This window comes from Sphaerodactylus townsendi, linkage group LG04 (assembly GCF_021028975.2).
Source record: "Sphaerodactylus townsendi isolate TG3544 linkage group LG04, MPM_Stown_v2.3, whole genome shotgun sequence".
NCBI lineage: Eukaryota > Metazoa > Chordata > Lepidosauria > Squamata > Sphaerodactylidae > Sphaerodactylus > Sphaerodactylus townsendi.
The window spans coordinates 64282536-64309441 of record NC_059428.1 but is presented as its reverse complement, the minus strand read 5'-3'; the positions used below and the strand labels follow the sequence as shown (position 1 = coordinate 64309441).

At 41.2% G+C, this 26906-nt stretch overlaps 1 protein-coding gene across 4 annotated transcripts in view; it reads left to right on the top strand.

Annotated features, from left to right (window-relative positions):
* Positions 1 to 26906, top strand: part of GRIK1 (glutamate ionotropic receptor kainate type subunit 1) — a 190001-nt gene that overhangs the window by 127614 nt on the left and 35481 nt on the right. For 2 of the 4 annotated variants that reach the window (XM_048495219.1, XM_048495222.1), the window contains exons 8-12: positions 10854 to 10961; positions 12705 to 12749; positions 17072 to 17185; positions 18060 to 18263; positions 19918 to 20141. In XM_048495219.1, the coding sequence (XP_048351176.1) occupies positions 10854 to 10961; positions 12705 to 12749; positions 17072 to 17185; positions 18060 to 18263; positions 19918 to 20141 (695 nt within the window). The remainder of the gene's footprint in view (positions 1 to 10853; positions 10962 to 12704; positions 12750 to 17071; positions 17186 to 18059; positions 18264 to 19917; positions 20142 to 26906) is intronic. The other 2 variants (XM_048495220.1, XM_048495223.1) reach the window with 2 other exon arrangements.

Below are 26906 nucleotides of genomic sequence, written 5' to 3'. Positions count from 1 at the left end.
TGAGTTAATATGTGGTTTAGGTTTTTGTTGGTGAGTTCTCAGTGCTGTATGATTTTATGGTATGCTATTATGTTGTGGATATTTGCTTTTATTGTACCATTTTATTTTGTAAGGGATAATCAGCAGCTCTCTGGAGTGGGGGTGTACAATTTCAAAGTAACTGAATAACATTGACTCCTTCCTGACTTCAGTCTTTGTGAATATTAAAAATGCTAAAGAAAACAGTGTTTAGGGGTGTAGCTGTATAAAAGGGCACCCAGAGTTCAACCTAGGCACCGCCCTCCCACCTCCTCACAACTGTTTCCCACCCCCTCACAACTGCGGACTGCCTCTGAACTCCCCATGGCATTTGAGGGGGGCACAGTTGAATGCTGACTGTTGGGGCTCATACCACTCCCAAATTCCATGAGGAGCTTGGGAGCAGGGGCAGCCAGGCTTACCCTACCCCCAAACTCTATGTGGAGTTCAGGAGCAGTGTGAGTCCATTTGATGCTGACCTCAGCTCACCTGGGTCCAGCTTTAAATTGCAGGCTTCAAGCCACTTTTAAATTGCAGGCTCTGGTCAGGTGGAACTTGGAGGCTGGAATCAGCAGTATAAAGCTGGAGCCAGTCAGCCCAGCTACTCAGTTTGATCATGGCAGCGGTGTAGCTAGGGGAAATGGAGCCCGGAACAAAACCTGAGTTTTCCGGGGGGCCCAAGGGTGGACACTATGTGCAGCTCTGGAGCTGCCCTCTCTGGCTCCTTCTACCTTTCATCTTTATGAGAATAGGGGGAGGGTGGAGAGGAATGGCTTGGGGTGGAAGACGAGGAAATGGAGTGACTTGAGATGGTGGGAGGGTTGAAAGGGGAAGCTTGGGGTGGGGGAGGGTGGAAAGGTGAGGGTTCTGGTGGGGCAGGGTGGCAAGCTGAAGCCTGGAGTGGGGGCAGAGTTGTAAAGTAAGGCTTGGGGTGGGGGAGATTGAAAGGTGTGGATAGGAGTGGGGGAGGATTGGAAGGTGAATATTAGGGTCGGAAGAGTTTGGCTGGCCTTTTCGGGGGGCAGGGGGTTGGGGAAGGCCTCTGGCGGGGCAGCCGTTGGCCTGGCTAGCCTTTTGGGCTGGCAGGGTGTGTGAAAACCTCTGGCAGGGCCGCAATGAACCTGGCTGGCCCTTTGGGTGGCAGGGGTATGCGGGAAGACCTGTGGCAGAGCCCCTGCAAGCCCAGCTGGCCTTTTGGAGTGGCAGGTATGTGTGTGGGAGGGGGGGTCTGCCACCTGTCCGCTGCCCACTGAACTGCCGGCAGCTGGGCTTGATGGGGCAGCGGCACAAGATGGCTTGTTGGACTTTCTGATCAGTGCTTCTGCTGCTGCTGCCCAAGACCACACCGCTTCTCTGAGCAAGCTGCTTAGCCTCTGCCCCCCCCCCCACATGACCGAACAGCAGCTGCCCTGGGCATTTGTCCCCATATGTCCTCATGGAAGCTCTGCCTCTGGATCCTGGCCTCAGTAAGGCTTGAATTGAGCATTAAATTACAGACTAAAATTGTGATGTTGAACCTAGGCAAGCTGTGGCCAGCATCAAACGATCTCATGCACTCCTGAACTCTATATGGAGTTTTGGGGGTAGAGTGAGCCCAACTGGCCAGCACTCAACTGTGCCACTGACCCAAATTCCACAGGGAGTTTGGAAGTAGGGTGCAGTTGTGAGGGAGGCAGCCCTGCAATGTGCCCCAATGTGACCCCAGGAAGCGGGGCCTGGGTTTAGTTCCCCTGTCCCCCTCATTATGTCAGTGACAGTGTTGAACTGTTCTTTTTTATTATTAAAATAAGAATTATAAATAGTTTTAATTTGAATACTGCTTATGAATGTATAGAGAAAGTGCGGCAATATTCAAAGATGCACAAAATAGGAAATATTCAAGGATATGCAAGCAAAAGTATTAATATTTTCCGAACTGGATATTACTTGAGGAAGTATCAGGTATCAGGAAACCTATGCAGAGTTCATTATCATAACTGGGAAATTTTATGCAGTGCTAGGCTGTTTTTCCACTTTCAAAATCCCCTGTCCTATATCCGGGAGTGCAGCTGCCACGGCGCTCTTTACCCTGCTGTTGACTTCGCACTGCTCCCCAGCTCTCCTTCACTTGCACTGCGAGGTCTTTGACAATGTCTTCTATAAATCTCCCCCCCATTCCCCCCACTCACTTTCACCAATTTAGTTGACTATGCACAAAACAGGTGCTGGGAATCGGCGTCTTCGTCCCCTGTCTAAAATATCTGCATGTGGGAAGGAATCGCAGTATTCCAACTCCTCAATCTAAACTCCTTGCATGTGCCAGGGAATCGCCCTCCCATTTGCAGCGCCTCCACAAGCCGCTTCTCTACAAGGTTTCTCACATTTTTGCAAGGTTTTGCAAGATTTCTCCCTCCACGTTTTTAATTCCACTGCGGGGGGTGGGAGGCTTCCATTCATTGAAGGGGTGGGCCAGAGCAACGAGGAAGGAAAAATGGCCTCATTCTGCTGCCGAGGAGGTTTCTCAACAGTGAAAGCCACCGGACCAATGGAAGGGCATTCCAAAAGGTCCCCAACCTTTGCGGTTCTGAAAAGTTCTGTAGCAAAGCCACTGCTGCAGGGTGCTGCTGGGGCAACAGTGTGCCAGACACGCTGCAGCGCCGGGTGCTGTGGTGAACTCCCCATTGCACCGGGGCCAGTAGTGGGATCCAAAAATTTTAGTAACAGGTTCTCTCACCAGCCCCCCTCAGCAAAGGGGGCAGAGGCGTACCTAGGCAAACCTGAGCCCTGAGCAAAACCTGAGTTGGATGCCCCCCCCATGGGCAGCCACTCCACCATGACCCCCCAAACATTTTTTGCACCAGGTCATTTCTAAATCATCATCACATTATAGAAAATGCCCCAACTCAAAAATCTGAACACAGCAATGGTGAAACACACAGGTTCTTTGATAGAGACTGGTGAGATAAAAGGTACAAAAGGCTGAGAATCAATGAATTGCAGTACCTGAAAGGGATTAACCCAGTTCAGGGAGTTACATTATTAGTCGCAATTGCTATATGGAACCTTCACGTTCAAAGGTGAGGGTGTGGAGGTGGAGGTGAGGTGAGGTGAGGGCGTGGAGATGGAAAAGCAGACCCAATTAGTAACCCCCTCTCGGCACACAAATAATTAGTAACCCACTCTCAGGAACTGGTGAGAACCTGCTGGATCCCACCTCTGACCGGGGCATTCCCCATGCTAACAATGGGGCACTTTTAACATGCAAAATCAGTCTTAGATACCAGTAATTATACCATGAATAGATATACAGTAATAGAAAACCAAACAAGCCCACGTATGTGTTGTGCAGTATATATGGATTGGATTCTGCAGAAAATTTCTGTTAAGAACAGGACAAGAACATTGTCTGGGAGACCTTTTGGGCTTCAACAGGAAGAGTGTGTGTGTGTGGAGGGATCTTGGTGTGTGTGTGTGATTTTGAACTTGATCTCAGAGTACCAATCAAAAATTCTTTACAATTCTTTACAATGAGGCCTAGAGAAAGAGGAGATGTTTCTACAAACAGAAAAATAACAGAAGTTAACAAGGGAACTTTAATGCACATACGTACCCTGAATGCCAAACAATACCTCACAATGGATTTAAAAGATCTGATTCGATAGATGCCCGGAGGAAAAGAAGCTGAATGAAAGCAATAAAAATGATTGTAGTGGAGACAGATGTGTGTTGCTTGTATGAATGTGTTTCCTCAAGCCCTGCTTTTTTTTATTCTCCCCACAGCAAGCGAGACCACTTCTAGCATGAACTGAATTTTGCTTCACAGCTAGAATGAGCCAGTTTGTCAGGTGGCACAGGTTTGCTCTGAACCTCTTCTCTCCACCCACAGCCAGAAATCCTAATCTCTTCCCTGCACTACCTCGTGCTCCTTTGCACTCCTCCACCTTGATCTCCTCCCTTGTTACCAACTCGTTTCCACTTGTCTAAATGCTTGCATCATCCCCAATGATCAGGAGGGCATTTTTTTAAACTTTCAGACAAGCTTCTATTTTAAAAACAAGCCTATCTCTTGAAGCAGCAGCAAGACACAGTGAGTGGGAGTGTGTGTGTGGGTGTGCACACACGCGGTCACGTGCGTGTGTGTAGAAGAACAGAGGGGAAGAGAATATCAGTGAGATGTTTGCCTTTAAGGCTGTTGATGGGCGGAGTTAAGGGAAACAGCAAAAGGAGAGGGTTGAAGCTTGAAGAAGCAGCTGGGTGGCAGGTACTGGGTTGCTTCCTTAGGTGTAGACAGAGAAAGGCAAGGAGAATCCTCTGCAAGCCCATTGCACAGAGAAGAGTCCAGAGGTAAGCGTCTCTGCATAATCAACCACTATTGGGCATCAGATGGAACAATTATGCCATACCCATTCTGCTGCTATTTCATTGATTACTAACTAGTTACTGGATTCAATTCAAGGTGGTGGCTATCACCTGCAAAACCTTAATGGCTCTGCTGCTATATTCCACTGAAACAGCGACAAGCCTTCCAAGGGTGCCTTTCTGCAAATGGATAAAATCTGCAACTGCCCATTTATGAACCTTCTCTGTGGTGGCTCTGATCTTCTACAGTGGCCTGCCTAAAACAGTGAGGAATGCTTTGACATTATCATTCCACAGAATGGGCAAAACAGAATTGTTCAGGAAAGCATTTCTATAAAGTGATTAAAATTGTAGTAGAAGGGGACAGTCTGAAAGGTGACTTTATAATGGAATTGGATTGTCATCTTATTACATGACTAGCGGGGCCTGGCCACGCGTTGCTGTGGCAATTGTCCTTCTCATCACAGTCCGCAACCCACAGAGATGTCCATGCAGGTCCAATGATCCGCAGCATAGCCTTTTGGGGTGGTCAAATGAAGTCCCTCTTTCCCTTTTCAATTCACATTATTATATGGTGGTGTCTGGTTTTTTAGTATAATGTAACCCTTTCCATTTCACAACGGAACTATCCAGAGTGCGAATCCCGCTGTCCATGAGGCTGGTTGACATTCACAGTCCTGGCTTGGGTAAGGCAGAACTGGGGCAAGGAGGCTATCCCAGTCAGGAAGCAGAGGCAGGGTAGTGAGGCACTCAGATTGAGGCCAGCTCCCTGGGTTCTTAAAGGGCCATGTGCAAAAGAAGCGGAGCCAGTAGTGTTAGTTCGCCCCCACCCCGCGGATTTTCTTAGAAGAAAAAGGCAAACTCCAGCTCGCTTTTAGTAAAAGAGAGCTGTGGCGAATATGGGTGAGGAAGTGGGTAAGTGGTGGTTGGATGTGAGGGAGAGCAGAGTGAGGTGTGTGAGGATGAGCTGGATGTGTGTTGTGTGGCAGCAGTGGGTGAGGCACAGAGAGTGAAAGTTATCTGCGTGTGGGGGGGGAGCCCCACCTGATGTCTCAAACGGCAAAGTGTGCATGTGTTTCACTTCCACTCGTATTACCTAACAGTATTACCTATTTACTGTTTTCACTGCTCATCTCTGCCCATCTACATGAACATTCTAAGCCCTCATCCCAAGGCCTCAGCCACAGACAGACAGGCTGCAAGAACATTCTAAGGGTGACAGTTGAACACAAACAGCTTCATGGGCTGGTGCGCCAGGAAAAAGACGTTTTACCTGACTCAGGTATGGACTTTCGGCGATTTGAAGGTCCCATTACCTGCCCGCAACAGGGAGGAACATCATGTGAAAATTTGGGGGCGATTCGTTCAGCCATTTCGGCGTTAGGGAGTGACTAACAAAGTCACTGTTTGCTTTTTATATATATAGATTATCCTAGGTTGCATGTTAACTACTTGTATTTTCCTCTACATTTTAATTCAGCTGCTATACCATGCCTAGGAAGTTTGTGGTTTACTTGCCTTCTAATTCAGTAATCCTACTCCAATTACATTGTTCATTGCTTGTTTTCAACTGGATGATTGTTTTTTATTGTGTAATCTGCCTTGAGTCTCAGTGAGAAAGGCTATAAATAAATAAATAGCCGTCATGAATTGTATTACAAAAAGGCTGGGACATGTTTGAAATATTTTTTTTGTCTCCAATCATTGAGTTTACCATGTGATGTACAAAGTTCATTATTTACATCTCTCATCCATATAATCAATGGTTATGCTCCCTTTGCCCTTCAATAATATGTGGTCTAGGTGTGTGATAGCAATGCAGGGTGTCTCTTTAGACCTCACTGATGCCACCTCAACCTGAAGGGGGCAAGTTCTGCTAGGGTTACCCCAGGACAAATTGAGGGATGGGAAGAAGCTGGAAGTGAAGGGAAGGGGAGCTCATCATGTGCCATCCCAGCCCCCTCTCATTCCACCTGTGTCCACCCAGCCTGGCTTTGCCATGGCAAGAGAGTAGACATGCCTGTGCAACCCAGCCTAGTCTTACTGTGGTGAAGATGGGACACACCAGCACCTTCTCTCCCAGTGAGGGACCAGCTAACCCAGTTACACACAATCATGGTAAGAAAATTGCCCTCCACGCCTTACCCCACCTAGCCATTCAACTTGGCCGGCCTCCTCATGTTTGGGGTTGGACTCCCTTGGGGAGTGCAAAGGACTTCCTCAGGGAGTGGGACTCACAAAATCTCCTGGGAAGTGTGGTTCCTACCAGGCTGCTTTTTTGCACCAGGAAGTGTAGTTCCCACCAGGCTGCTTTAAACTAAGGGAAGTGGGGGGAAGAGGGAAAGTGGGGTGGAGAAGTGAGGGGAGGGGAGCGGTGCAGTGGAGGGAAGGAAGAGGGATTGGTGTGCGGCGTGGTGTGCAGCGTGCCCCCGTCCCCTTATAGCTACACCTCTGCAGTGAGTTTGGCTGGGTGGGGAATGTGTGTGCAACCAAGAATCTGATCTGAAGGGAATGTATGCTCACTGTGGGGCAGACACCACTACATGAATGGCCAAAGAATCCATTCTAGAGAGCAAAGGTGACAAAATGTCAAATAATTTAGAAGCATAAATGTATATTTTCTATTTAATAAGTACCAGTATTTTAAATTAGGAAGAAATAAAAATGTCAATTCTGTCTTGTTAATGATAATTTTTGAACCTAAAAATAAATATATACAATATAATTTTACACAATATAAAAATATTTGCTGTAGTTTGGTTTGCCTTACTTTTGAAAGTCTTAGGCTCCACTGAGTGGCTGTTAGAGCCTTTTAGAGATGTGTACATATGTAACATAAAGTTATTAAATGCAAACTGTGGATTTCTTGCACATTATCATAAGGCTCAATGTCATCAGCAAATACTCTAAGCATAACCCCCCCCCCCACACACACACACACACAATGTCCGCTACAGCACTGTGGAATGTGAATGGACTCTAAAAATATGTTTTTAGCTAGATTAGTTTTTAAAAAATTTGTCCCTCAGGAATTGCAAAATTTTCTCTCAGGTCAGACTGTTCTGCACCTGGACTAGTTCTTTGAAGGCAAGCATCTCTGAAATTGCAAGCAACTCAGTTTGGTTACAGCTGGAGCTAAAGACTTATGATTGATCTGATTATTATTTTTCATTGGCAACTAAGGTATAATATTGATTCTGATTGATGTATGGGCTACACATTTAAAGAGAGTGAAACAATTATCTCAGTCAATGGCATAATGATAGGGTTTTCAGTGAAAATTGCTTTTGCTTGAATTTGGGATTGATACACACTCACATTCAATCTATTTTTGTTAAGGTTTATACCCTCATTTTGGTATTGTTGTCACCATTCATTCTGCAAATTTTTCATGAGTTATCCATAAGGAGCCAATTGACAGCTGTTGGTAGGAGACATCTCTTGAAACAGTTTGAGTTAAATTATCTATCTAGTACATCAATAGCTTGATGCTGCTATGACTGCACATACATAGTCCTGGTCTAATACATCAAGATAGTGCCATTAAATTGTTCAGGGCTGATAAGGCAGTGATAGGAACCAAAGCCAGCTTCTAGCTCCCTTTCAAAAGAATTGGAATGTTCACTTGTCTGTATTTAATCTCACTTCATCATTTGCCTGTTACATGGTTTTATTTGACTGATTTATAATTTTAGTTAGCAAATCTAATTTTACGGATCTTACATTTGTTTAAATTTCCCTTCAGATTTCTCCAGCTCCTGAACAGCCCTGATTTTCTAGCTTTTTCTTTATGCTTTCCCTTGCGATTATTGGGCCTTGGCTTGGTCGTGGTACTGCCTCCATTTGGTAGCTGGAAATGTAATTGTTGGAAACTTTGCAGTTTCTCAAATAACCTCTAGGTCTAGTTATCTATTTACTTTCTAGAAAGTTAAATATTTTTAGGCTGGATCCAGCTTTTCCCTTAACTAGAGCTAATGACTCTCTTCCTATGAGGTAACTTTTCTGGAAGTCAGCTCCCATGGATAACATAGATGTTACATCTGAGTGTACCTCCTTAGAATTACTCCCATCAGTGCTTTCAGGCTTTCTATCTAATTAGATACAAAGAGTTTCCACCAAAAGAGCAGAATCAGCTGGGTGAGATATATGGCTCTTTAATTTAGGGGTGGGGGCTGAGCCTACTGATTCAGATCATGGGGACTGGATGTCATAATTATGCAAATGACCTCCAGCTCTGAATTTCATTATCAAAGCCTGCAGCAGTGGTGGTGAACCTTTGGCACTCCAGATGTTATGGACTACAATTCCCATCAGCCCCTGCCAGCATGGCCAATTGGTGCCAAAGGTTCACCACCACGGGCCTACAGGTATCTATCTTGGTTTTTAACCTGTGCTTTGAGGTAGTGATTCATTGGCTAAAGCAGAACAAGTGGAAGTTGAAGGCAGAGTTGAAGTGGAAGTTGAAGGCAGAAATAATGATGGCTTACACTGTTGATGTTGTAGACTAGAGGTAGTGGATCTGCCTGCCCCAGATTAATGGAATTAGACTTTCAAAGAGGCTAAGAACTCGGAAGTTCTCAAGCGTTTGGAAAGCAACTTAGCATGATGGCCAAGAACACCTTCTGTTAGCTGGATCAACTTTGACAACTCTTTGGTTTCTTGGATTTAACCATTATGACCATGCTTTCCAAGTTTTTGTAACTTCATGGCTGAATTAATGTGTCATGCTCTACATTGGGTTGCCCTTGGAGATAACCTGGAGACTGCAACTGATCCAGAATGCATCATCCCAGTGATTGGTAGGGGCTAGCCAACAAAAATATATCCTGCCCATTTTGAAACAGTTACATCGGCTCCTAGTTTGTTTCCAAGTTCATTTCAGGCTGGCTCCTTTTGGCTGTTCCCCCACTTATAATGGCCCACTTAGCATCATTCAGAACTTGTGCCTTTTCCATCAATGTCCTCTCTGTGCAACAAGCTCTCTGAATAAAAAAGGGAGGGAGATCTTCAGCAGGCTCTGCAATTCTCATTTGATAACCAGTGCTTTGGGTAGGATATGAACAGCAGGCATCTTTTTGCAGGGGAAGGGGAGGTATTTTGTTTTTTAAATTCATTTTTATTTTGCATTGCTTCATTTATTAATTGATTTGATTTATTAGATTTATATACCACCCCTCCCTTTGTAGGCTCAGGGTAGTTTGGAAGCCACTTTGAGCCAAGAGGAAAATTACTATTACTGATGTCAGACTTGTACTATGTAAATCATCTTCTACATAAAGTTAGGCCATGTCAAGAAAAAGAAAGGAATTTCTTAAAGAAATAATTTGTATTTTCCTAACAAGGTACAAGTCTAGAAAGATGAAACGCAAGTGAAAGAAAATGCATGAAATAGCAGTGCAATATTGTAATGCAATCCTACCCATTCGGTCTGTGATTATTGCCTTATTGGGGTAAATGGGGAGTCTAAGAGGAACTAAGGGATGAAAATAAAAAAAAATATATAGCCTTTTCTTGAAGAAGAATTGGCGCCCTCCCCCCACCCTTTGCAGTGAATTTTTTTCTCTTGGTTTTTTCTTGGCTTTTTGACAGAAAAGTGGCATGTGCGAGCACTGCGAATGGGAGGGCACATGCACATGCAAGGGTTTTAGATTTCGATTTTAGACAGTGGGGTGAAGGACAATTATTCCCTTGCACACACAAGGATTTTAGACAATGGGGGCGAGGGTGCTGATTCTCAGCATCTGTTTTGTGTTCAGAGTCAAGGAAAACTAAAATAGTGAAAGTGAGTGCGGGGGGGGGACAGGGGAGATTCAGCCAATCAGAACGTGGGAAATGGAGGATGTCTGCGCATGCATGAAAGACATTGCGGAAGAGTTCGCAGTGTAAATGGAGAAGCACCGGTCTTGTGGAGAAACAGTTGGGGCATAATGCACTGGCCCTGACTCAAATCCAAGGAAGAACCAGGGACAAGTGGAGAATCAAAAGCAGGGCAAAAAGCCCCGCAGCAGGTACGCTCCTGGATATGCCACAGGTCATTTTGACTGTGGAAAATCGGCCGGAGTTTACTTTTTTGTTCTGTTAATTTTGACTTGCAGTTAGATGTACAAGTGGTTGAGCCAGTGTGGTAAAATCAGACTCAGTCATTTTCTCTCAGCCTTACTTTCACCTCATAGGGTTGTTGTGAGGATTAAAAGGAAGAGGAAAGGACTATGTACTCTACTCTGAATTCCTTGATGGAAAGTTAACAATGTGAATAAATGCCCATAAGTCAACATTTAAAAAATTGGTTGAATGGTGTTGCCATTGTCCATGGAGATATCAGCCTAGATTAATATATATTTCATTATTACATACTGATAAAGTCTTAAGTTTTTATTATCAATCAATTGCATTTTTTTATTTTGAGTGGTTGAGAATGTCATTAGAACAAAATTATGAACTATGACTTGGAGCTAAATCTTTAAACTAATGTGAATTCTTCCTCTCTCTCTCTCTAGGCTCGATGGGATGGTTTGACAGGGCGCATCACCTTCAACAAAACAGATGGCTTAAGAAAGGATTTTGATTTGGACATTATTAGCCTCAAGGAGGAAGGAACAGAAAAGGTAACCAGTTTGGAACCACTGTGCTCATGCTGTGAGCCAGATGGTACAGTCAGCAAGACTGTATATATGTAAAGACTAGTCTCAAAAAAAGCTTGATGAAGTAAAACACATGCTGGTCACAAGCAAGCTAGAATTTCTCCAGTTCAAACCCCAAATGAACATGTTGTTAAGTTTCTGTTGGAATTCCAACTGTGATAGTCACAGGCATAAATTCCAGGTCCAACATAGTTAAGAAAACACCTATGAAGGATTATTTTTAATTATCATAGAATGGTGTGCAAGGCTGGGAACAAAGGGAGCAATTTCAGAGTTTGTCCAAACTTGGATCTTCAACGCAAAAGCCAAAGGTTTGTGTACAGTTAATTTATCTGTTTGCTCTAACCTTCATTTCCCCAACTTTTTGTTATATAATAAATAAATAAAAATTCTACCAAAGCCTCCATATTAAATGCATTTGGATAGTGCAAGTACTTTTCACAATTTTTTTATCTTATCCAAAGAAAATCATCCCAGAAGCCTTACTGTGAAATGCATTTCTGTTATCTAAAAGTTTCTACCAAAGCCTTCATATTAAATGCATTTGAATAGTGCAAGTATTTTTCACAAATTTTTTAAATCTTAGCCAAAGAAAATCATTCCAGAAGTCTTACTGTGAAATGCATTTCTGTTATCTAGCCTTTGCTTAGACCAGCTGAAGATGGGATTGCACTGTTTCACCAAAAGCTCTGAAGCACCCCTGGAATTTCTCAGCATTCCATGAGCTCTCTATGCGGGGTGGGGGGTGGGGGCTGTCTTTGCTTAGCTCTGCTGGACCTGCAATAAGTATGCATTTATGTGATTCTTAAGATTAAGTTAGGTGATTCAGACTAAAAATAGATTTCAAATAACAGCATGTGTATATGTTCAGAAACAATGGAGGCAAGCTAGAGGGGGAGGGACTGAAGATTGCCCTGATATTTACATGCAAGGGGAATGGAAAAATAGGGCTCTGTAAAGTCTTAAAGTAATCCCTATGTTCATAAGTATTACACCTGTGTGAGGAAGGATGTACTGCACACACCTTCCATGCTGGTTTGGGTAAGCTTTCAAATTAGGTACTACACAAATGAAATAGTCTGGCATAGTTATATTTTATGAGTACTAGCTTGAGAATCTTGTAAATTGTAGAGGTATATGCAATTGCTGTTTGTTACAACAACATAAATAGTCTGCCTTTCTTAATAACATGACTTGAAGGGCCAAGATTTTGTTTCACTTGAAGAACAACGGAAAACTGACCAGAGACGTGGGGCTGGCTTTATAACTTAAGCCATGAAGCTATCAGAGCTTTCTGAAGTGTTATTATCCCAGCCAAGTTATCCTGTGATAAGCCTGCTGTTACACTGTGGAACTGGCCTCTTTCTGTACTTTAGGAAAGGAAAGAAAGATGCTGAGACCCAATGCAGGGAATCCATAATGTTATCCACAAGCAGTCAATGGTTTACTGAAAGAAAGGGGCCTGCAGTGAGAAGAGATGAGGCACTGAATTCATTCTAACATAAGAAAATTTCTTATTTAGATAGATGAAAGGTCAGTACTACCAATTATTAAACACAATAATGTCTCGATCCTGCAATAACTGGCTCAGTAACTCTTTATGCTGTTAAAATGAAAATGTTGAGACTGTACATCAAAATAAATCGTTCTTTCATTTTTTAATGAAGAACTGTTTTGTGTTCTTTTCTATCCTTTTTCTACATTAAGGCTGCTGGTGAAGTTACTATTCATTTATATAAAGTATGGAAGAAGGTTTGTATATAGACAGATTACAAAAGAAACCTTCAGGCTGAGTTTCAAAACAACTCTTCCTTGAGGTTTTGACAAATGGATTTCATATTGCAGTTTAGTGATAATAGTCTGTGTTGGAATTTATTTTGCTGTGTGGAGCAGACCTGTCCACTGGATACAGTTTTAGCCTGTGGAAGTCCCACAACCTTTGCTCTTGACCAAATTATGAGTCAGTTCCTCCTAGAGAAGAGTGTAGTTACAATCCTGCTATCAGTCATACTCATTAGATATACTTATCAGTTATACAATCCTGCTATCAGTTATACTTAGATTTAACCTGAATGTGATTTCTGCATATTTAATAAGTTGCAGAATTAAAAGTTGCTTTCTAGAGTTATAACCTTTGTCTACTAAATACTGCATTGAGATTATGAGAACCAACAATGCTGACTATTATAAATTGTATCTGATGTTAAAGGGCACCAAAGTACAGCCATATTTTATACACCAACCATTACCTAGTTCAATAATCATAACATTTCTATCCTCCTTGGGCTTGAATACCACACCACAGTTCTCAACATGTGATGAAAAAGTCCAAGTAAGTGCAAATTTCCTTTATTTAAATGAAGTTAGTTTCCATGTAAGGACCCTATGGATATTCTGTGAGAAAGTTAAGGATGAAAGTAGTAGGACCACAATAAAGCTCACAAGCATGAATTGCCATCAAACAAAATAACAGATAACAAAATAGAAAACTTTTGCATAGTGAGGCTCCTGAATGCAGTCAAATTTTTAAATTCATGCAGCTAGTGTCACATTTTGGGCAGAAATATTGCACTCCAAGAAAAATTATTTTTCATGTATGCTTTTCTTGCATTTACATGCATACAAATGTCATTTAAAGCTGATATTAAACTTACATTCTGTATGCATCTGACTTTGTTGCCAGGCTTGGGCATATGCTTCACCCGACCTATCCCCCCTGCATTCTTGCATGGAGAACTTATTTGGGTTACCTACAGCATATGTATGCAGTTACCCAGGTTAACCAGACTGAATTTCTCCTGAGGAATCGAGAGGAAACTGCTTTAGTGTAGTTTCAAGTGGGAGAATTAATTCCAGTTCACTTGTGTGCCTTTATTCATGCATTACAAGTAACTGAAGGCAGATTCAGACCAGGTTTCCTTCATCACATGCTGCTCAAGGAGGCAAGAGCAAGGTATCTGCACATAATGGCAACAAACTGAGTTTGTGCCTGATGTTGATGTAATATCATGTCTGAATAAGGCCAAAGTATAATTGTTACTTTAAACTTACTGGCATTCTTTCATTGCTGTAACAGAATGCCTAATAGTTACACATCATACTATGTAGTATATTGTTCAAAGTTAAGATTGCATTTATAATTTATAAACAGCTAAATCATTATTAAAATGTCATAACAGACTCATAAATCTTATTTGGTTTCTCTTTTCAGATAGTTCAAGCTAGATTAATCCAAATTCTAATAAATTGAGAAAATTAGTTGTATGTTTGGAGCTTGTCACTAAACTGCAATAAATCTTCTGGATTCACCATAGAATCAATCCCTTAGTCTCATTTTATTCAATGCCCTTCTGAACTTTTTCATCTCTCTTAGATTTTTCCTCTAAGGCTAATGTACAGTGTATGTACTCTATATATTGTGATTGTGTGTTGCTGTTTTTATAAGAATGCTTAAAATTCCATTGACAACAATTTCAAGCACAATTTATGTGCATTAGGAAACATAAGAATCTATAGAGCTGTGATAGCATATACGAATAAATTCCTGGAATTTGCAGTGACAGATAATAGGGTTGGTGGGGGGAACGCAAAGTTTGTGAACTATTGCTGGGCAGAGTAGATAGCATTTGACAAGCTAGACCATTAGTTTTATTTAATATGGAGAAGCTCTTACATTTTATAACTTTTTGAATAAAGCATACTGCTCAGAGAAAAATGTGAAGACATTAATATATCAGCTTCCACATATAAACCTAAATTATAATCATTTATTTTAAAATCAATATTGCTGAATTGATCATCCTCTGACATATACTAGTTGAAAGCATATAGTAAGAAACTAATTGTCCCATCCAGGGAGAAGGTCAAAAGAGCTGGGGGAGTGGCATGGCCTCACACCAGAGCATTTGCCACCTCTGCCATACAAAGGGCAGATCTGCTGTCACAGGGAGCAAATGTGCTGGCATCCAGCCACCCCTCAGTTCCATGACAGCTAAACCCAGAAGTCGAGACCATCATGGAACAATGCTTATGTCTGATTGGAAGCTACCATGGCATTGGGGTGGGTAGGCCAGGGCATTCCCAGCATGGAGTTGATGTTAATCAGCTTCCACCCAAAGTTTAGGACTGGGAGCATGGTGTGTAAGTCCATTTAGCTCTATTGGAGGACTTTCCAGTGGCAGGGAATGTTTTTTGTTTTTTCTGCTTTTCTGCATCACCAGAAAGCCCTCTGGAGGCAGTGGGGTGGGGCAGCAGTGGCACCATCCCCAGCCACCTTGGGCTTTGGATGGAGCAGCCAAAATAAACCAAGGAGGGAATAATTTGTTTGAAGATAAAATTAGCAATGACAACCTTAACAGTGAAATACTAAATTGTTCATAACATTGTGCCCAGTACTTTCAGGAATATATTTGCAATCGTCAGAATGCAAATAGAAATGGGGTTTTAAGGAACTGAGTGAATTGCTGACAAACTAATTAGGAGGTGTGATCTGTTGTTTGTGGCCCATGAGTTACTAATTTGAATTATTGTTTGTTCATCCATACAAAGACAGTTTGTCCAAATGACTTGCATGTTCATCAGTTGAGCACCATTATAATTTGAGAGCACCTTTTCAGGGATCAGTACCGACTGCGGACAGATTTTGGTTTATTTTTATTTAACAAATTTTGTATTCCACCTTTCTGCTCTTATATGGGCCACCAAGGTGGGTAGCAAATTAAACCACATCTTAAAACCATTCAAACCAACAAAAAACCCCACATCAACAAAACAGTTAAAACCAGAACTAAAATACATAGAAAGACATAAAAACAACAATTAAAACATGGGCTGGAAGAAAGGATCACTGAGCAAATTTAATCTGACAGGCAATCTCTCTGGAACATCAATTGGATTAAAGAAAACAGATTTGTAATTGGCATATTCTAACATAAACACCGCTTAGAAGATATATTTCACGTATATTCAAATTGCTTGAGGAATAGCTCAATTTGAAGCAGGCTAAGTAAAATTTGAGCAGGCTAAGTAAAACTGAAATGACCAGACATTCTGGGGATATGCTATGGCATACATCATCACAGATTCTATATTGTTAAATGCAACTTCAATTGAATTGTTTGTCTGCATATGTAGTCAGTATATTAATAGCATTAAATAGTTAGATGTTGCTTAATCAAGCAGTCTTTTTAAAAAACATGCACTGAAAATTGCAGAACTCCTCCTGATAGAGCTATTCTTAAATGGCTTGTCCAATTTTAAAGCTAATTTTATAGCATTTGTCATTGTGCCCCCCTCCCCCTCGATGGTATTTAATTAATTTGCAGAAATTTTCTGTAGCACAGAGAACCATATTTGTTCTCACTCTTTCTTTGTGGCACTGTAACCTGATGGATTCTAATATATTTTATGGCTGGTCATTGAACTGGATGACATGCCCTAAGTTTCTGAGATACATTTCTGTATTTAGTTTTATTCTGTAATCTTTCCAAAATAAAGAGTATTTTTTGCCACTGTTGAATGATTATGTCCATAAAGCTCTAGGGTTTGGAAAGTAAGCTAAAGACATATTTGCTTTTTTTTTGTTTGAACTTTCGGAGTGCTTTTGATAGTAACGTCAATGGCTAAGAAGTAACCAAGAGAAATCTGTGCTGTCAGCAGATTTAGAGTACATGTAAGGACACTATATACCACCAAGTTGTTTCAGCAAATATCTACTCAGTTTTTATCCGCAGTATAGTACAGGAGAGCTCTTCCCAGTTGGGGGAAAAATATAAATAAAAACATGTATAGAAGGAAATAAAGTCCAGGTATTCCACTTTTGTGGAAGAATTATTAAAACACAGCTATATTTTTGATAGTAAGCTGTTGTGATTAAATGCCTCAGCCTGCTCCATCATTTCACTTCTTAAAATCGTACCTGGTTCACCCCTTCAATGTGTCATATTGTGATGTGCAGTTTTAATAAATGCAAATTTCTTGCTTACAACTGTAATGCACATTCTTTTACATGAACCACTGTTAGCTTAACATCATTAATGAGGGTTGCAGCCAATTATCTAATTTGTTCTATGTAGATTGGGGTTTGGAACTCAAACCGTGGCTTAAATATGACAGACAGCAATAAAGACAGATCTACCAATATTACTGATTCACTGGCAAACAGAACACTCATAGTCACCACTATTTTGGTAAGTTCCATGCTGGTTATTTTGTTACTATTTATTATGGATTGCTTTTGCTTTTGCTTTATTTATATTGTTTCACTTACAGTGCAATCCTAAACAGAGTTACATTCTTGTAAGTCCTGTCAAATCAGTGGTTCTAGAACAGCTTAACTCTTCCAAGGTCTGCATTGTTAAACATCCAACTTTGAATTCTGTAACAGTGACAACAGGAATTACGAAAAATAGTTGATCATTAATGGGAGGAGGGTGAGTGTATCTACATTTCAAAAACAAACTTGGTGGTGTAACTATATTAACCATGCAATCTAAGGAGAGTACAGCCTTCTATGCCCATTGATGTTAGTTGATTTAAAAGTGTGTAGCTTTGTTTATTTGCAACTATAGCCTACATATATGATGGGTCACATATGTAGCAGCTCCCTACATGATCTGCTTAAGAGATGCTTTGTATGAGGCTTGTATAGGCATTTTTGTATTGCTAGCATACGACAAAATATACATAGATACTCAGGACTAAAGTTTCAGCATCCCTGGATCAATCCAGGTACAGTGCCATCATTTTAAATCCTAACATGGGTGATTTTAAAATATCATGAGGCCCCAGTGCAGTGGATGAGGCACTCTGGTTGCCCTTCCCTCATGCCTTTTTAAATGCCAAAATAGTAATTATCCCAGCATTGAAAAGGCATGGGTAATGGCAAGAGTGCCTTGCCAGTCTGAGGAAGAGAGAGGAGTCCAGGGCTTGAGACAGTTGAATCCAACAGCAGTTTTTAAACAGTACAATTTTAGCAGGTAAAATTGTGTTTTTTCCCCTTGTGGTTTATTAGGCTAAAATAAATAGTTCCTGCTCCTAAATGTCTGTTATCTTTTCATATAGGAAGATCCCTATGTCATGTACAAGAAATCTGACAAACCCCTGTATGGAAATGACAGATTTGAGGGGTACTGCCTGGATTTGTTGAAAGAGCTATCAAATATTTTAGGCTTCATTTATGAAGTGAAATTAGTGTCTGATGGTAAATATGGAGCCCAGAATGACAAAGGAGAATGGAATGGGATGGTCAAAGAACTCATAGATCATGTAAGATTACATGATTTCTATTCTATTCAGTCTGCAATAATTTAATGCAATCATTTGTTTGTTTGGGTGGTGTATTAGACATATATCATCATTCCAATAAGCCTGATCAAATAATGATAGAAATTTTAAGCAGAAAAAGCATTTACATTTCAAGATAAAATGCAAAGGGCTAAGATTAACCCTACAATAAAATTCACCCTGCAATAAGATAACTAGAATATTTCCTCACAGACCCACAGGGAAAGTCCAATTTCTCGTCTTGGTCAAATAGGCTTCCTGTGAACATTACATCTTTGGGAGTAATGGGAGTATTAAAGTCACTATCTCATACCTGAAATGTACACATATATCTCACTTGAAAATCACCCAGTAAAATAAATTCAGTTCTGCAGCTTTGTTAGTATAATGCAATTACAGGGAACTGCAGCAAAAAGGGAGAATTTAAAAAAATGTTGCACTCTTATGTAAACTGGGTTAACAAGGAACAGAGAAACTGCTGCTGATTTTCCCTCACATTGCCTATTCTGATCACAGGGTATCATAGCAAAGCAAGCAAAGGCATATTTCTGCTGTGATCATGTCCATTCAGTTTATAGAATCCAACCCATAACCTCATGTTTAATCTTATTTAATTATTTAAGACATTTTTGGGCCCCCAAGGTGGAAAGCAGTTAAGAAACATTAAAAGACAACTTTTAAAACAGTAAACCTATAAAATAACAATTAAAACGTAAGCAGGATAGAGATTTAATAATAGATCTAGGATTGCCAAGCCTGGCAACCAGCTGGAGACCATGGGGCAGAGACTCAGAGCAATGGTCAGTGGCAACAGCATGGTTACTTAAACCCAGAAACTCAGACCTTTCTAGAAATCACTGGACACTCCACTTCCGGGTTTAAGTAATCACACTGTTGCCACTGGCCATTAACCTGTGTCACTGCCCTGTGGTCTTCTGCTGGTTGCCAGGCTGTCATATCTTCCTAGAAATCACTGGAAACTCTATGGTTTTTCTATTATTTTACAATAGAGTTTCCAACTATTCCTAGAGATGACTGGTGTCACTTCCAGCTTCTCCCCAGAAATGATATCATGGCAATGGCCTAGTTTTTCTCCCACTGACATTATGAACAGAACACCAACCAAAATGAAAAGGCAGAAAACCAGCAAGTGGGGCCATCAGCTACAGTGAGGTCATTTCCAGGGAAACACTGAAATGACATCATGCACCTGTAGGAATCACTGGACACAAAACGTCTTCATGTAGTGGTAGCATGTAGTGATAGAACGGAACAAGCAAATCTCCCTGATGAAAGAATTATACAGTTTTTGGTGCCACAACTGAGATTGGGTTGTCACTTATCTCACCTCCGATGACAGACGCCCCTGAAACAAGTACCCTCCCTCCCAGTTACAGTAATGGTTGGTAGGTTCGTAAAAGACTATGTGACAGCTGCCTTCAGGTTTGTAGTCCTAAGCCATATAGGACTTTTAAGGTCAGTCCCAGCATCTTGAATTATATGTGGAAGAAACTGGAAGCCAGTGTAGATGTAACAAGACTGGAGTGATGATGTCTCAGAAACCTTGTCAGCATGCTTGAGAAAGTGGAAGCATAGACTATACATAAACACATTTCTTTCTACTTTGTGTTTCCAGAAAGCTGACCTGGCAGTTGCTCCTCTCACAATTACCTATGTAAGAGAGAAGGTAATTGACTTTTCAAAGCCCTTCATGACGCTGGGGATCAGTATTTTGTATCGGAAGCCCAATGGCACAAACCCAGGTGTTTTCTCCTTTTTAAACCCTCTTTCTCCTGATATTTGGATGTATGTCCTCCTAGCCTGCCTTGGAGTCAGTTGTGTGCTCTTTGTAATTGCACGGTGAGTACAAAGGTCAAGTTTATCAGCACACCACATTAATTATTTCTTTACTGAATGTTTTGTACTGGTAATTTAAATTATTCTTGTCCCAGAAATAAAATTGAAATTATATTCTGAGTACAATCCTGTGATAAAATATTGTGATTTATAAAGTGGTATCATTATGAATACATAAAACCGATAAAATGAGTGACAAGAGCATTTATCAAGTATCTGTGGTTTCTTCAGTTTAGGGCATAATCATCACAATAAGAAAACATGTTTTAGAATAGTTTAAATGTATATGTTTAAGACCCATTCTTTAGCACAGCTGTACAAAATATCCCAAGTAATGAGAACAATATCGTAAGAGGTAAAAATGTTTTTTTTGTATTGTCATCCTTTAATAAAATGTCTACTAAATGCCCTTGACCACATATAGTGAAAATGGTTCTGTGGTCCTCTCCCCTTTGTATCGTTCCTTTTGTAGGGGACAGTTTGCTGCAATATGAGCCTTCCTATGCCAAAGTAAAAAAATACTGGATGTCTTATTCTAATTCAAATCTGTCCTGGCTCAGTTATTCATATACTATGATAACAGCGCAAACCCAAGGAAAGTTATTCCAATTGAAATGAATGTTTAAGATGGTACAACTGAGAGTCTAAAGGCATGATTATGGCCTGGGACTACATGTTATGGGGAAGCTGGATCTTCAGTGTGTTGCTTGAGTTTTGGCTAGCTGTGCAAACTAATTAAATCAGTATTGTTTTAGTGCATTTCAGTTTTTTGGAAGTTTTGGGGGGACAGCATGAGGAAGTTTATGAGGGAACTTGAAGTTCTTTGGAAGTTTATAAGGGACTCTTCAGTGACAAAATTGCAGGCAAGTTGCCCTGAAAGACAGTAACCATTCTTTCCCTGTGAGATACAGTTGCATTGCAATTCTGTTTGATGACCACAGAAACACAATAACCTAGTCCAAGATTCTTCAGTGTGGTGCCCATAGGCACCATAGTGTCCACCAGTACTTCCTTTGGTGCCTACTGAGTTTATTTAGAAAGTGGGCAGAGTCTTTGTAATGGTAGTCCTCATTCAAATAACAGGGTTTTCTACAGTTACAGGAGGATCAGTAAGCACCTGGGCTTTCCTAGTCAGTGCTTGCTTCAATTCCCCTTTCATGCTTTCCTTTTTAAAATAATTCTCTCTTCTCTTTCTCCCTTTCTTTCCCATTCTTTGTTTCTTTGTTTTTTAAAATCTCCTTCTGTGATTCTTTTGCAACATGAAGTGGGAGGGTGGAGGCTCGATTCCGCGTGTGTGCAAAAAGGGCCCAAGAGACTGTTGAGGTTAAAATAGGTAGCTTGTGACTTCGTATTTTTCCTGTAAGGGCTGGAATCCATAATGCCATCACTTAACCTGTTACTATGACAAGTTATAGTATCATTTTAGGGCAATGAATGTGCACTCATTTCAGTGTTTAATTTTTTAAAATGGAACAATCTAAGGCCCTTTCGCACGGGCCATAAACGGGGGCTTGGGGACGGCAAAAACGCCGTCCCCAGGCCGCCGTTCGCACAGGGGGCGCAGCTGTGTTGCAGCCGCGCTGCCCTCGCGCCGGCCGCTCGTCCCGATGCGGCGTTTCCCCAGTGCGCTTGGAAGCACACTTGTTGAGGAAACGCTGGCTGGAAGCCGCTGCCATGCGAACGGCAGCGGCTTCCCGGCACTCCCCCCTCCCTGTACTTACCTTGTCCCCGGGCCTCCGGCGCATCGCCAAGGCTTGGGGACATGCCCCCCTGCCCTCCGCCGCTGGAGCAGGTGCGCAGGGCCAGGGGGGCATGTCCCCAGGCCTCGGCGACGCACCGGAGGCCCGGGGACACGCCAGGTCGGCCGGGCGCCGGCGCTCCACAGCGCCGGCTGCCCGGCTCTTTCTAGGACCATCCATGCGGACGGTCCTAGCGTCGTCAGGTCGGCGTTGAGTACGCCGACCTGGCCACTTCCGCATTCGTGTGGAAATGGCCTAACTGTTTCACCAAGCTGGTTCTCATCTTCCAACAACGTGCTTCTGTTGTTGCCCTTTGTTAGTACAAATCTTTTTCCTTATTTGTTCTGCAGACTTAACATGGTTTTCACTTTGGTTCCGTAGTAGTCCCGGTGTAAATGAAAAGCTAATTTATTTTTTAAATAGTTTATTAAAATAAACCAAAAACAGCAGTCTGAAATACAAATTGTTAGATATACCATTATCAAAATATACAAGCTCAAACTAACTCCACATCCTAGTCAAAAAAAGATTTTCAAACTTTTCAGACTTCTGGCTGTGTAATAGACAGATTACTTTAATTAGCAAATACATTTCGTTAGCTTCTTAACAACTCCTCTTTCTTTGGGGTTGTATTTTTCTTCCAATTTGAAAGTGTTAACCTTGCCAATGTTACTGTATTAGGCATAAATTCATGGATTTATTTGAGAAGGAGATTGAACTGAAAGTTTGTACACACCACAATTTTAATATTAGCAGAACTATTACATGTTTATTTACAGGCACCGTGGACCTCCCTTTTATCTTTATAATCCAGCGAAACACACAGGTTGAAACTGAGTGACCCAGTGTGCTTCATGTCTGAATGGAGAGCTGATCCTTTTTCTCCATAATCCTAGTCTAATAATCTAAATACGAATCTGCACTGGCATTTAAGTGGACATCAAGTGTTAGTTTAAATTCTGCAGTTGAGTTCTGCATTCTAAGCAGAAGAAGTTAGGCTGCTGCCCATGGTATGAGCACAGCTTCACTATGATATTCTTGATGCTTCCAAAAGGAATTATGTATGCATGATTTTGTGCCTGGCTGCAGCCATAGATCTCTGTGGAGCTAAAATGTAATCCAGTTTGATTTGTTTCTTTCACAACAGTTCCTGCATAATGCAGTAAAAGCCTCAGACTTACACTGAGGTGAAGGTAAATTGTATTAGGTTCTGAGTGCAGGCTGCTCTCAATATTTTAAGTTTATTTATAGTATCTTATTACTTATTTTTAATTTTTAATGTTTACCTTCATTATATAACAGTGAATCTATGCAGCGTGTGAGCTATAATGCTTCCACAGGTTTTTATCTCTTTAAAGGAAATAAAAGCCAAAGTATTGATAATTGATAAACCAAAGTGACAGAAGAAAATATATTATTCTTTTCTGTACTAGATGCATTGCACTGAATTTATTTTATTCTATATACAACATAGACAGGGTTTATTCTATATACAACATAGACATAATTGTTGCCTACCAGTGACAAAGAAACCTATTTATTTGATTGATTGATTGGTTGGTTGGTTGGTTGGTTGGTAGATAGATAGGTAGGTAGGTAGGTAGGTAGGTAGGTAGGTAGGTAGGCAGGCAGGCAGGCAGGCAGGCAGGCAGGCAGGCAGGCAGGCAGGCAGGCAGGCAGGCAGGCAGGCAGGCAGGCAGGTAGGTAGGTTGGTGGGTTGGTGGGTTGGTGGGTTGGTGGGTTGGTGGGTTGGGTGGGTTGGGTGGGTTGGTGGGTTGGGTGGGTTGGTGGGTTGGTTTGGTTGGTTGGTTTGGTTGGTTGGTTTGGTTTGGTTGGTTTGGTTGGTTTGGTTGGTTGGTTGGTTGGTTTCCATCCAGCCTTTCAAATGCATCCCAGGGCAGGTTACAACAATCTAAAAATGCTTCCTATATTACAATAAAAACAGCATCATGTACAGATAAAAATTCCTTAAAAATACCTAAAACTAAACTAAAACTGTTCAGTATAATCAAATAGTTACTGAGTTCCATACCTGTTTATTCTACCACTGTCCACATAAAATGCAGAGCTGATTTAAATGAAACAGAATATTAATTTAGGAAGTCTTATTGATGCAGTCTCAGCTCCAGTCAAAATGAACTCAACCCAGAACCAAGGCCAAATCAATGAGATTTACTAAATGCATCTTCTTCCTTCTGTAGATCAATCACAGTGTTTCCTGGGAATACAACATACTTAGAAAGTGTTCTATACATATGATGAAGTTCCCTTATACTTATAGCTCTTCCCATTTTCTGTTACATAAGTTTCAAATCTGAAACATAATCTCCCTCCTTCTACATCCTCAAAGTCAAGTAATGACTTCTACATTAGCAAAACAATACACTAGAACAAATATTGATATTTTGTGTTTGCCTAGACAACCAGAGTTGCAAGCCATGATTTGTGCGTAGTTTATAGTACCAGCTTGGAGGGAAAGTATAAACAATAGTTTGCTGGTTCAGCTGCAACAACAAACTGTGCTGTGTATTTGATGAGAAGCTTGGATCAGTTATAAAAGAGAAAGGGACCTGTTCAGATAGGACCAAACCATAGTCTTGTACTGCATTTGAGTATTGCCAAACATTACTCATATGTATGGGAACTGCACAAAATCTGCAAAGGGGAACTTGTGGACCTAGATAGGAACAAATGTCATACTCAGCCAAACATTACTCATGTATATGGGAATTGCACAAGATCTGGAAAGCGGAATTTGTGGACCCTCAATAGAAACAAATGTCAAATCTAAATATATTTGCTAATGAATGTGTTTCACTAAAATTAAAGGGGGGGTACAGAGCATGTCATCATTCTATGAAAAATCTAGGACTTATTTTTAGATTCAATACTTTTCTTAGTTCTTTGATTTTATATTCGGGGGAAGTATCTGCTATCCTATGTACAGCTCGCTTTGTACGACCTTTATACCCAACTACTGGTTATTTGGACTACCACTAGGTTGAATCCAGAACAAAAATTCCACTAGGTCTAGAGCTCCAGCACAAGTGGAAATGCAAGGGAAAAAACCCTTCTTGTTCTATGTGTAACGTATTGTATCTCTGCCTACATTTCCACTCGTGTAAGATCCTGTGGAACTTTTCTCTAGGCAGGAAAACATTAGATGTTGCATTAGATCTTGTGCAAGAGGAAGTTTTGACTTTTCCACTTGCATTAGTCTGGATCCAAGACATTGTTCCCTACTCCTGATACATTTTTATCCAGTGTTGCCTGTTTCTGTGATTATTTGTGTGCACACTCCATTTGATTGAAAATGGTTGTGGAGGCAGCACTGGTGAGTGGAGGCTCACAGTAGCAGAGAAGGAGGCAACAGATAGCAAAGGACAGCAGGTAGGTCAAAATATTCTAAGTTGCTGTTGTAGTAAGTCCAAGTCTTACATGAACCTGGAAGTATAACGTATGCATCAGACTCGTTACTTTTATTTTCTTGTACTTTGAATTACAAGGTTTGTTTTTTGATGCCATTTTATGCAATGCATGCAAGGCATTTTTCTTCTTAACTCTGTTTCATGCATTCAGCATTGCAGTTTTTTTTAAAAAAAACCTTGTTGTACAAAGAATGATGATGTTATTTAACTAACAGCTTTCCGAATGACAATGTTTCAATTAGTGCTTTCATTATTATCAGTGTTCATTGCTTCAAGCCTAGTGCAGCAATTTAATTGTTCCAAGAATGCATAAATTCAAAGCTTAATTATATTGTTAAAACAGCAATTAAAATGTACTAGTATGACATTGTCAATTAAAGCCATATTCATAAACATCACATAAAAACCAAGTCCTGCAGCTGCAGGAGTTGGCAACAGGCAGGGTCCATGACAAGGGACAATCTGTAATGTATATTTTATATATCACAATAGGACATAGTATACATTTTCAGTAAAAAAAAGAAAGACTTTCAATTTTTGAAGAGCTGTTTTGTAGAGCTCTGAAATGCTGATATTATCATAGAATTTCTTCTTGGTTATAGCAATACATCATATGTCCAAAACCATATGCTGACTCAAGGAGATCTGTGTATGGAAATAGATTTCCCCATCTGAGAATCTTTTACCAGATGAGAAAAAGCACTACTGCAGGAGATGTGGAGCCTGAAACTTTCAGGATAAATATATGAAGTTTGTGTACTGCACATACACTGTTTTCCAGTGAGCAGCATTTGCTACCCTGTTAGCTCCTGGCTACCAATTAGGCAAGACTGAAATTGCTGATGATGGATAAGGACCTGTTGTTACCAACATAACCACATTTAAGGGCTAGTTTATGTTATCTATCTATCTATCTATCTATCTATCTATCTATCTATCTATCTATCTATCTATCTATCTATCTATCTATCTATCTATCTATCTATCTATCTATCTATCTATCTATCTATCTATCTAGAGAAGTATCTCAAACATGTATTCAGCACGAACCAGAAAATCATGGCCAGTTGTGTCTCTCTGGCATGAATCCACCACACATTCTTCAGAGCTAGGAACCTCTTCACAAGCTACCGTGATATAGGGAGCAAATAGTTGCATTACAAGTGCCACATTTTGAAATTTTTAACATGCCCACTATGAAGCTGCATTGGCTCCCTGTTGAATACCGAATAATTTTCAAGGTGTGGGTTTTGACCTTCAAGGCCTTATGCGGCCTGGGACCCTTGTACCTTCGGGACCGCATTACCCCTCATGTCTCTACTCTGCGCTCGGCAGAGGCCAATTTGCTGGCAGTCCCTGGGCCCTCAATGATGCGGCTGGCCTCCACATTGGCCAGGGCCATTACAGTTCTGGCCCCGGCCTGGTGGAACACTCTTCCTCCAGCTGTCCGGGCCCTGCGGGATCTTGGAGAATTCCGCAGGGCCTGTAAGACGGAGTTGTTCTGCCAGGCCTTTGGAGGGTCCAGCCACTGAGGTGGTGCCCCCCCTTTTCTCTGCTCTGTTTTTACATCAGGGTACCCTATATCATTGGGACCTGCCGTC